This window comes from Monodon monoceros, unplaced genomic scaffold (assembly GCF_005190385.1).
Source record: "Monodon monoceros isolate NGI ecotype Baffin Bay Population unplaced genomic scaffold, NGI_Narwhal_1 Super_Scaffold_18, whole genome shotgun sequence".
Taxonomy (NCBI): Eukaryota; Metazoa; Chordata; class Mammalia; order Artiodactyla; family Monodontidae; genus Monodon; species Monodon monoceros.
Genome location: NW_021703774.1, coordinates 79758727 through 79771096, shown reverse-complemented (window position 1 = coordinate 79771096; position 12370 = coordinate 79758727). Strand labels below are relative to the sequence as shown.

Sequence of the window (12370 nt, the reverse complement as noted above, 5' to 3'; positions counted from 1 at the left end):
TTTGTGGGCTGGTTCTTGGAATATGTGTATTTGAGAGTGTGTGTGTGTGTGTGTGTGTGTGTGTGTGTGTGTGTGTGTGTGTAGGGGGTTAGTCCCTGGGCTGCTGGGCAAATGTGTTTTGGGGCTCCATTGGGGGCAGACAGGCTTGAATTTTGCGCATGATTGTGAGTCTGTGTGTGCATGAGTGTGTAAGTTTGAGCGTGCAAGTATGTTGGGGTGCTGGGGGGTTAATCCCTGACCATGTGTTTGTGATGTGTGGATGAGTGTGTGTGTGTGTGTGTGTGTGTGTGTGGTCAGCCCCTAGGGTCTGTGTGGGTACGAGTGTGCCTGAATGGGTTTGTGAGTCGGTATGTGTGTTTGAGTGTGTGTGCGTGTGTGTCCGGGGCGCGTTGAGCCTGGGGGTTGGGGGGAGACGCCGGCGGGCCCCGCCCTGCGCTGCAGGTGGGCCGGGCCCTCGGCTGGGCCGGCCGCGCTCGCTGCTCTTGGCTCGCAGCCGCGCCGGGCTCGCAGGGCTGGGCTCGGGCTGCGGGGCGGCGCCGGGACAGGAAGCGGAAAGCAGCAGTGCAGCGGCAGCGGCGGCGGCGGCGGGGCTCTGCCTCTACAGGAGCCCAGTGCAGGCCGCAGAGTCGGGGCCGCTGCGAGCCGAGACCGCGGGCCGCGGAGCCCGCACGGCCGGCGCGGAGGTGAGTCCCGCCGCAGGCCGGGCGCGGCGGGGCGGCGGGCGCGGGGTGCAGACCTCCCGCGAGGAGACGCCCCCACCCGGACCCGCGACCCCGCGAGCCCCTGAGTCCTCCTCCCGCAGCCCCACCCCGGACTCAGACCCGGTTCACTGCCCTTCTCCCGCCTCTGGCCGGGAGCCTCCTTCCCTCCCGCGGTCCATAGCCCGAGCCGTGCTTCCCGGGACCCCACTCCTCTCCCATTCCCGCGAGGTGCGCCCCTCCCGCCCCGGGGCCGCGCTCCCCGCGCACCCCACTTCCTCGGTCCGGGCATTTCCTCCCCACGCCTCGGACGCTCGCTTCTACCGTGGCTGCACTTTGGGGTGCGCGCTCCGGCCGGCAGGGAGTGGCCGAGCGTTCCTGCAGGCACCCGCGCTGAGGCACCGGCCCTGCGGGGCTGGGGCCGGACCGCCCTGCGCACCCCGGGAGCCGGGCGCGCTCCGTGGTTCCCACCCCGCCGCGGGGCTCGACCCGGGAACAGCCCGCGCCCGGGGGCCCGCCCGACCCTGGGCCAGAAACCGGCACAGAGCTGGCCTGTGTTCCCACCTCGCTTACAGAAGGGAGCTGGCCCTGGAGGCGGGCGGGGGGCGAGTCCGGTTGCGCATCGGAGAGCGCAACAGGCAGGTAGGAGTTTACTTTCAAAAACGCCGGGGTGGAGCAGCAGGCGTCCGCCTAGTCTCTGCCCGAGGCGTCCCGGTTGGAGGCAATCTCACCGCCTCGGGGCAGCCTTCGCCACGGGCAGGACCTCATTTCCTCCTGCAGGCTTTAAACTGCCCCAAGCAAACGTGTCCGGGGAAGTGTGAAGCTTTATAAAAATTTAAACGCGTCGGTGGCGGAGGCAGGAGTGGGGCGGAGCCGCGGCCTGGCGGCCCGGAGATGAGCTAGTGAGACTTGGAGCCGAGAAACCTGTGGCTCAGTTTTCTCAGCTTCAAACCAGGTGTAAAGCCCACCCCGCGAAGGTGGTGTGAGCTCGTTTAGCCGCTTGTTAAGAGATGTTAGAGCTCTTTATTATGATGATTTTGTGGCTGGCACGTGCATTTTGTTAAACCCCTTTTGGGGGGCTGTGATTGGAAATACATGTATTTTTGGATATCTATTCCAAAAGCTAACAAGCTGTAAAGAATCTGGCATTTTCACTGATGTGTTTATAAATTTTACAGGGTTGCTGGAAAAATATTATAACTTGTGTCACCAATCAACAATGCTAATTAGCGTTCTCCTTCCAGTGGGTGGGTTGTTTGATTACACAGCTCCTAGGCTCTTTAAGTGAGATGGCAGAAACTGAATCCAGGGAGATATAATTAGTCATTTTATGTAACCACTAATTAGAGTTTTTAGAGTTGAATTAAATCAGTGTGATATAGTTGGGGTTTGATTTCTGGGAGGAAACTGTTTATTCTCCAGTTCAAATAAATAACACTCTTCACCTATCCATAAGCATTTAGCATTCCCAGACTTTGATGTCTCTCAATATAATTACTGAAACAGCTAGGTTGAAATTTTCACTGTTACAGTGTTGGCAGTGTGACTTGGTTGCAACTTAATTTGTAAGTAAAATGGGAGAATTTTGAGAATGGCATATTTGTAAGGACTGCTTGCCAGGCAACACATTTTCATTGCCTTGTGTACTTGAGGAAAAGGATGAAACCGTAAAGGAAGGTTTCCTGACCAAGAAGCAATGCCAGGTCACCCTGGTCCACTGGAGAATAAACAAATGTTGAGTGAGGAAGGTATTCTCCCCTCCAGCCCCCAACACACACAAACACACACCCTGTTTGTTATCCCAGACCTCAGCAGCATTTGGGTTGAGTGGGCACTTATCACATTGTATTTTAATAGGCAGGTTCTACCTTTAAGCTGTGAGCTCCTTGGAGTTAGAACTATTTCAGATTCATTTCTTTTCTTTTGGACTCCCCACAATGCTTGGGACACTGAACCTGTGAGTAGGAGTTGAAATTGCAGAATTCTTTGTGGGTTATGTGTGGTTTGGGACAATTTGTGATGGTTGCCTCCCCTCCTCCCTGTAAATAAACAAGTTTGGTAATTTCTACATTGTTACATAGTTTCCATAGTCAAGAGCACAGGTTCTAGAATTAGACTCTCAGAGTTCAAGGCCCAGCTCCAGCATTTACCAGGTATGCCACCTTGGTTTTCTTAACTGTAACATGAAATTCTTATTTTTTCTCCCATATAAGGCGTGTTCTGAGGGTTAAGTGAGATATTATATGCAAATGACTTAAAACAGTTCCTAATACATACGAAGCACTCGATTAACTGTGAGCCATTAGATTATTATGGCCCTTCTCTCTCTATAAAGTGAACTAGCTGTGGCTAGGGGACTAGCTGTGTATGGACATCGTGCTGTGCCATTTTCCAGAAGGTGGACAAGGCAGGATTAGGTGGACGTGGGGTTGGACCATGTTTCTAGTAGTGGCTTTGGTCTCACCTGAAGCCTGATGAAAAGGTGCATATATGTTCAGCTGAGGTCTGTCTCCATTGGTGTCCTTCTGAATACCACTTTATTGGACAGCAGTCATTGGACCCTGCGTCCTGGAATTTACAGGGGAGGTAGTATTTTCGAAATTACTTTTCCGAAGCTTAAAAATCTGGCAGGGGACAAGGGGCGGGGGTCACTTGAAAACAAATATACATCGTAAGAATTCCAGACACATTAACCATTCACAGCTTTTGGAAATCTATACCCAGCTGTTAAGGGTGTTTCAGAGGTAATTGATGACTGGAACCAAGAGGAGATATTCTGGGAAGGTGAGTTAAAATCATTGGTAAAATAGGTTGACATTTTCTTTTCTTGTGAATAGTGGCCCGGAATCACTCATTTATAAGAGCACTGTTGTAATGAAAGAATCACTGGGTTTGTTGCAAATGCCACAATCCTTCTGATCCCCACATCAGTGGCCTGGATGATGTGTTATGGTTTATAGACCACAAGTTCAGCAAAATACTTCTTCCCATCCTCCCTTACAACCCTGAGGTCCTCCAGATAAACCCAATAAAACACACAGAGCTTTCTGTGATACTCATTTCTAACCTGGGGACGGTAAAAGAAGGCCTGCAAGGAAAAGAATGGAAATCAATAAACTAGTTAACTATAGCTAATGGGATTCATTAAAGTAGACTCACATAGACCAAAAAAAGTACATAAGTTTAATGAAAATGATACATAAGTCATGTGCCTTACAAAGGTATTCTTTCCAATGGAAGGAATTTAACTTTACTAAGTAGTAATAATGCTTACCGTGTGCTAGGCATTAGTCTGAATGATTATGAATGATCTCATTTAACCCACCTTGAGCCTATAAGGTAAGTAAAATATAATTCTGTTGTTACAATTAGGGAAACAGGCACAGAAGGGTTAAGTAATTAATCTGAGGTCACACAGCTGATAAGTAGCAGAGCCAGGATTTGAACAGTGACAATCTAACTTCAAAACCTGTGCTCATTGCTTGTCCCCTGTAGAAGAAAAGTTGACTAAACAAAATTATCTAAATTATCCTTTTCCCCTTGAGTGCCACGTAATTAAAAACGGGTACCTTGAGAAAAATGTTAGCTTGAAAACAATAAAAATAATAAATGGTGTAAACCCTTTAGAATTATACATATGATAAAAATCAAATATGCAAAGTGATGTGCACAGTATATATAAACACAGTTGCTTCCCTTGGAAGTATATCCACTGCAGAAGGAGTAGAATGGCTCTTTAAATTCAGCGTGTGTCTCTGTACCCCTTGCAAGGTAACTTTCTACCCTCCAACCCAAGTTCACTTAATAGCTCTAGGCAGAGCTGTTGACATTTTTATAATTTCCTTTTCTGAGAAGGTTAGCTTATGTTTACCACTGTCATTACCATAACATTATTTCCCTCATATGATTTTCTGAACACTGTGTTTTCCTTTCAAGTAGGAGTCAGGTATATTTTGTGAGTGAATGTGACTTTAGGGGCAGATTCTCTTCGAGGCCTCTGATCCCCACTTTGCTTTTAATAAAGGTGGGGGGGGGAAGGAGGTTCTCTGACATTTTTGTTGGGGAATTCCAGATTTAATATGCTGCCACTTAGTCAAAAGTGCTCTTGAACCTGTCTCAACACTGCCCTCTGACCTTCATGAGATGTGATTTGACAAGCTCTAGCCCTATCCTGGTGTTTGCTTGCAGCCCGGAAGGGATAAATGACAGGAGGACAGGGGGCGGTAGAGACTGATGCCAGTTCTTACTGTGTCTGGCATATAACCTTTGCCGCTGAGTAAGACTTGTGCAAGCAGCAGAGCAGCTCCACTCTTGGTGGTTCGGCTATCACTGTGGAATGTAATCTCTGCATCTTTTTCTTCGGTTGTAAAACTGAGGATTTAAAATAGACGACCTCTAAGGTTTCTTCCACAGTGAACCTATGGGCTCCACGTCCCGATATGTGCCACCTAAACCCTTCCTTCATTCAGCACACATTTACAGAGAGCCTGTTGTGCTCCAGGAGCTGGAGAGAGAGTAATGAAAGAGGCCCCTGCCCTTGTGGAGCTTACTGTCTCTGCAGGAGCCAGTCCCTGTGTAATTGGAAATTGGGATGTCAAGAAGTACAGGGAGGTGGGAAAGGGCCAGGTGAGGCCAGAGGACTGGAAAGGCCCTTGAAAGAAGCTGTATTTCAGCTGAGAGGGATGAGTAGGAATTGGGCAAAATAGGTGGGTGAAGAGTGAGTAGAGCAGATGTACTGAGGTAGCAGAGAGCCGGCTGCCTTAGAGAACCTCGGGTAGAGAAGGAAAGCCCAGCTGGAGAGGTGGGCAGGGCCTGGCAGACCAAGTGAAGGATTTTGAGTTTTATTTGAAGTGCAGCGGAACACCGTGGAGGGGTTTTAAGCAGGGAAGTGACGTCCACGTCGTGATTTGAAAGATCACTCTGGCAGCTGCCCAACCAGAGCCAGGCACAGTCTGGGTCATGTCAGGGGTCAGTGTGATAGATAGATAGTTCCAGCTTCCAGGATCCACATTTACACCTTTATGTGACCCTATCCTATTCAAGCCAGTGCAGCAGCCTATCACTTTATTACCCAGAGAACCTGATTCCTTTCCTTTCCTTTATTATCTTCCTGATAAGGCCTCCCTCTGACCTTATCTGAGTTCTGCTAATTTCTTGTGCATACAAGGGAACTGCTGCAATGATAAGCTTCAGGATGTGTTTTTCTGTTAACGATGTCGAAACCCTTCCATTGGCTTTTGAGACAAGTTCGCTCTGGATTTTGTCCGTCTGCCTCTGGTTGCTGCTTCTTAATCTTCGCTGAGATCTGGGACAAGAATTGATAGCTCTGATAGAGACAGTGTGACGCAGAAGGGGCCCGAACTCTCGAGAGACTGGATTCTGTGAGGAAACCTGCAGGCTTTGGAATAGTTTAGCCCTGTGTCCGTGGAGCCTGGAGGAAGCGGGTGGCCTGAGAACTGGGAGAGTGAGGGGTGGATAACGGGACAGAGGGCAGTTAGGGACAGTAGAATGTGTGGGCTGAAGCGGGGAGAGAGTTGTGAAAATGGTGCTGGGTTGGCTGTATAGGGTCAGTAGGATGTTTGCATGGCGCCAGTGGAGGAAATTGAAAAGAACAGTCCGGGGCACCGGAGAGCATCGTGGGGGTGATGGGAATCCCAAGCGGAGCAAGAGGCATCTGAGTAGGAAATGTGCACTGGGGATTTATCCTTTCAGTAAGTATTTGTTGGGTACCTCTTATGTTCAGTGTATCTTGGGGTAGGTAAACAGTAGCTCCTGTCTCCATGGAGCTTATCCTAGAGTAAATCCATGGACGGAGGAGAATAATGGGTGAGTTTTGAGTCTTAAAAGATAACTTGATGGGGGAGAGGGAGAGGACTGTTGGAGGAGGAGTAGCACAAACATCATCAAATCGGAGGAGGACAGACAGCAGAGAGCTCCGCGAGGGCAGCCATGTGCTGTGTGCCATTGTCATTGCTGTAACCTAGCATCGCCTAGCAGGTCTCTCATAGCCCCACTAAACGTGGAGCCAGATGAATGAATACATGGGTTAAGAAGGTCTGCGGGGGGAAGAAGGACAAGGGTGGGACCTTTGGATTTGGCTCCTGGCAATCTCTGGCCAACTTAGCGCTGCTTCAATGGAGCGTCAGAGATGGAGGATTGGGGTGACAAGAGGGAGGGAATGGCAGCATATGCAAACCGACCCTTTGATAAGTATAGATAGGAATTGTGAGAGAGAAACCAGACAAGGGCAGCTGGTAGAGTGGAGGTAAAGCTTTCCCCCAAACAGCACTTGGGAGCCCATGATTTCCTTTGAGGGACATGCCTGGAGTTGCCTTAACGGATGGCCAGAGGTTTTAATGAGGACTAAGGATGACGTCCTCTTGCAGTAGGGGAATGAAATTTGCATTAGCATGTGCCAGAGGCTTTATTTTGGGAGCTTCCTTTAATGCTTAACAGCAACCCTAGGAAGAGATCATATTAAATGGCCTCATTTTACGGGGGTGTCAGGGGGGTGGGAGGGTGGGGAGATAAGCTCAGAGAGGTAAGTGTCTGCCCCGCGGTGTCACGGCTGGGGAGCGTGAATAGGATCCGTGCAGGTCTTCGGGGCCTGGGCCACCTGCCTCTGAGACACCCCAGCAGCATTTAGCCGGAAATAGCTAGAAGCTGGGATGGAAAAGAGAATCGAGAGTTAGTGGGTTGGAGGGCAGAAAGAAGTATAGACATTGTGGATGGTCAATTCTGGGTGTAGAAGACAGCAGTCAGGTTTCTGGGCCAGGCAGCCGGGTGTTGGAACCTGCAGGTCAGCAGAGAGCTGGGTGAAGGACCTTTGGGGAAAGAGGCTCGTTCAGGGCAGGTCTGGAGATCTTGGCTCACCTCCTGAGGCTGGCGTCTGCCAGGTATGGAGAAGAACAAGCAGCATAGCCCAGAGCAGAAAGGAAGTGAGAGTCTAAGGTGCTGAAAGCTCATTGAAATTGCTAGTGAACATGCTGGGAAGAGTAGGGAGAAAAAAAAAAAGATGAGCTTGTTCTTAAAGTCTTCTAGAAAAGTGGGGGAAGGTCCAAGAGCAAAACTAACATGTTTTTAAAATGCCCACAGTGGGTTTTTTCCCACATTTGATTCTTTACAGTCACCCCACAAAATAGGCTGCCTTATTTCCATTTTACGGATGAGGGCACCTGAGGCTCCGAGGGGGACACAGCTAGTTAGCAAGCCCTGGACTGCACTGGGATGCAAGCCCAGCGCTGTCTGGCCGCAGGTGAGCCTCAGGTGGGAAGGTGAGCATGGGCACCCACTCTGTCTTGCTCCTTTCCGTGTCTTTCTCTTACTGAGAGAGACAAGGAGAGCCTCTAGGTTGGGGACTGGTCGTGGGAGTCTTGATAACCCCAAATGCCCCTTATCCAGCATATCGGAACCGGTGCTGGGAGTGGTCACAGTTGTAGCTTGTTTGTTTCTCGCATGAGCCCTTTTATTCACCTTTTACAGATGTGGGTTCAGAGAGATTTAATAATTTGACTGAGGTCGTATAGCTAACAGGTGAGTAAAGCCTGGGATTGGAACCCAGCTCCTAATACTGTATCAGCTTATGTCTCCAGATCAACCCTGTGAAGTCCATGGCTGGTTGGTTTATCCCCATTTGACAAATGAGGAAATCGAGGCTCAAGAAGGCAGGTGACTTATCCCAGGTTGTACTTGACAGTGAGCAGCCCTGGCTAGACCCCGGGTCTCCCCACTGCTCACCTTGGGCTCATGCAGGAGAGCAGCCATGAAATAATGAGTCAGGACATCAGGACAAGGGAGGCTAGCTAGCCCTAGGTGACAGACCCTAGGGAATGAATGACAAGGGCAAACAACCTAGGTGGTACTGAGGCTCGGACTGTGTTGGCCAGTGGTGGTTTGTGGGTGATTCCCTCCAGGCTGGCAGGTCATTGCTCAGGAGCCTTGGCCTCCTCCCAGTGTGGGTAGAGGTATGGCATTTGCAGCTTCTTTGTTTTTTCTTCACACTGATCTCACTGGCTCCGTTTGCAGTGTCAGCTTCCAGGGGCGCTGGAAGGAGGAGCCCTGTGGGGTGGAGACCAGCTCTGGGGTGAGGGGTGCAGAACTCCTTTCTCTCGAAGTAAAGGTTTAGCATGTGGGGCTCAGGAATGTACTTGGAAACGTTTCCAATTTATTGCATAGCAATATTTAATGAAAATGTGGGAAAAGACCCAGGAACCTGCAGCTAATAAATCACCTGCTTTCATTTTCTGATGTTCTGTCATCCTTGTCCTTACATAAGTGATTTTGTGTGATTGTAACTGGAATGTAGATTTCAGCGTCTATCTGCAATGCTGTATGTAGCCTGCTTTTTAAATTTATCACTACATCATACAAATTTCTGTTCTTCATAATTATCATTTTAAACAGCTCTATGATATTTCTTTGGGTGAATGAATCATGTTTCCCTGACCTAGTCCTCTGGGGGGCATTGAGAGTGTTTCTTGCTTTTCACTATTTTAGACAATGTGCTAATAATAGTTTTTCGTTTAAAAAAAGAGATTAGTTCCCTGAGATAAATTCTCAGGAGTTTGGATTCCTGGATTAAAGAGATTGAGAACCTTTTTTTTTTTTTTTTCCCAGTGGTTTCGGAAACTCTGAGCAAATCCCTTAAAAGCTGCTTCCCTGGGTATTGTTTTGTAACCAGCACACTGGCAGTGGGAGCTGGGCACGGTGTCTAGGACTGGGATGCCAGGAAGGCTGGCTGTGTCTGGGAGATGGCCAAGGGCCAGGTCTCTCCCACCTCGGGTTTCCCCGCTGCTGCGGGGCAGGGGTTGGGCTTGCCCGGCACCCACCCGTCCCCCTCCCAGACACCTGGGCAAGCTGGCTGCTGCCTGAGTGGAGCATTTAGCACTCAGGAGCCTCACCCTTGCTCACTTGTTCCATCATAGAGACCCCAGAGAGGAGGTTGCTACTGTCACTTATCTTCTCGCCCCTCGGGTTTGGCTTTGAAGGTTGATATCCTTTATTTTTCCTGTTTTCCCAGAATTCGTTCCTGCCGAAGAGTAAGTCCTTGATTCCCAGGCCCTTTGAGGTCTGAGGAGGAGTCCAGTAGGTGAGATTCTCTACCTCTAAGGAGAAACAGTACCTGCTCCTTCAGCAAGAGCAAGCTCTCCGTTGCTATGGATACCGAATCCACGTATTCTGGATACTCTTACTACTCTAGTCATTCGAAAAAATCTCACAGACAAGGGTATGTAAGCTACTGCTTGTTCCACTTTTCCTTTGGGGGAAACTTGCAGGTTGCTCAGGCTGCCTGGGCTCACTTTCAAACAGTCCCCCTGCAGGGCAGTTGACTCCGGAGGTTCAGTCCAAGAGCATTTAACAGGCATTGGGAGGAACTATACCACCAATTTACATTTTATAGCCACCATTACAGTTGGTGACTTTAAGTTCTCACAGTTGATTTTAAATTAAAGTTTCTCCCTTCAGTGGAAATGTTTTTCATTTCTAAGTACTTTTCATAGATGACAGTTCTCTCAAAGCTTTACCAAGAATGCAGTGAAAGTTCCAAAAAACAAAAAAGTGTTAATTTGTTGCTTCTCACCCAAAGCTGCTGACTCATTATCCATTATGCATTTGCCTGAGGCTTATCCACTGAAGTGACAGGATTGGCCTAGTGCCTTATTTATTTCTCTCTGACTAGTCTTCCCAGTGAGCAGGCCTGGGTTTTGAAAACTCTGACCCTCGGTGATGGGGCCAAATTTCCTCTCCTCTGTGAGGAATGAACAGGTGGGCACTGGTATTCACGAGGCCTGCAGTATTACAGACCTGCAGAATGGTGAGGAGAGAAACTAGGAAATGAATGAATGAAGAGGTGGTACTGTACTGGTGAAGAGTGCAGTTGATAAAATTGCAGTGCTGCCTCTTATTTAGAGCCCTCATTTGTAAAATGGGTATAGCAGGGCTGTTGAGAGGATTAAATGAGATTATGCTTGTGAAGCATTTAACACAGCACATAGTAGGTCACCAACCAGTGGCTGTATTAATGCTATCAATGGCCTTGGCATTTCAGCACCACACTCAAAGGCCCACCTGTGGTCACAGCCCTGCCATGGCTGGGAATGGTGATTATAGTGGTGTTTCCCTGACTGACGAGCAGTTCCCCATACAAGCAGCTGAATGCAGAGCAGGATTTTGTTTTGTAAAACAGCAGTAAGATATGGATATCTAATTGATTTATTCGTTTGTTAGCATGTATGGATGTACACACGCAGAAAGGGGTCTGGAAGGATAGTGTCCGAGCTGCCCAGAGAGGTCATCCACAGGGAAGGGGTCCACACAGGATGGTGACTGATAGGAACTTTCATTTATGCTTTATCTTTCTGCACTTGTTCAGTCTTTTACAATTGTATATTTTGTGATTAAAAGTAGAAATGGAATGAGTGTAAAAGAAGGACTTTCAAAGATTATTTAATGACATGAGAAAATACATATGATGCCATGTTACTAAAAAACAAGATTCAAAACTTTGTGCATATAATGGTTATATATTCTTATGATACAATGAATGGTAACAGATTGACCATGCCTGTCTCTAGGTGTGCAACTCTTGGGATTATAGTTGTGTGTGTGTGTGTGTGTGTGTGTTTAACTTTCCTTATTTTCTAAATTTCATGTATTGCTCTTATAATCATAACAATCTGGGGAAAAGAGGTAAATGAGCTTGTGCTGGAGCCCAGACAAGGCTTTCTAGTCAGCATGGGAAACAGCAAGTAGGGCTGCTGAGTGAGGCGTAAAGCAACATGCCAGAACCCAGATCCTGAGAAAGTCAGGAACCCTCTGGTGAGAAACATTTTATCACAAATTTCAATCAGTGGGTAAACATATCAGATTTGTTCTAAAATACTAGAAACAGCTGTGTAAAAATGTCCAATCTTTGAACTTAACTGGAAAAAGCAATTCCCTTGTCAGTGTGCCAAGCTTCCCCATCCTACACTGTGATGAGTGGAGTGGGAATTTGGGGTTCTCTTGGTGCTTGGGGATGAGTAGAGAGGGACGCCTTGCAGTGTTCAGAGGAGGAACCATCTCTGGCCTCCTTTATCTAGACTCGTGTCCCGACTGTCATTGCTCTGCACTGCTGTTTCCTCAGGCCCCTTGGGGCCCCGAGAAATTGATACTGCAGTGCTCTTGTGGTAACTTTAGGAGACTGTAACTTTCAATGAAAACAGCATGCAGAACTCTGAGGGCCTTCTTGGACCCCTGCGGAAAGTACTTGGCAAATAATACAAGCCGAGACCTTTAATAAGTTAACCAAGGGTGTTGCTGAATGCCTACTCAGAAGAGCTCAGGGTGAGAGATTGGAGATTTATAGGTGAACTTCCTGGCATCTTTAGAAAAGCAACAGCCTCTGAGTTGGATTCCCTGACAGGCAGCCCTGTAGGGCATGGTGACTGTGGGGCAGAGGTTGTAATCCATAGAGAGTAGGTGCCGGGAGTCCTTTGTCGGGGTGGTATTGGGGAGTAGTAGTAGCCTCCCCCAGGCGTGCCCTGGACCCAGCAGAGGGTCTCTATCAGCCGGGAGTGTCCCTGTGAGGGCTGCTTTGCTCAGGGGTTTGTTGGGAATTTGAATGGCAGAGTAGGGAAGGAGAGGGAGCTTGCTCTTTAGGAACCTTAGTAGAACTGTCAGCGGGGAATCAT

At 48.6% G+C, this 12370-nt stretch overlaps 1 protein-coding gene across 1 annotated transcript in view; it reads left to right on the top strand.

Annotated features, from left to right (window-relative positions):
- Window positions 1–572: 572 nt before the first annotated feature.
- Window positions 573–12370, top strand: part of VANGL1 (VANGL planar cell polarity protein 1) — a 47085-nt gene continuing 35287 nt past the window's right edge. Inside the window, exons 1-2 of the mRNA XM_029230689.1 lie at window positions 573–683; window positions 9718–9924. Coding sequence (XP_029086522.1) covers window positions 9854–9924 — 71 coding nt within the window. The 5' untranslated portion in view covers window positions 573–683; window positions 9718–9853. The remainder of the gene's footprint in view (window positions 684–9717; window positions 9925–12370) is intronic.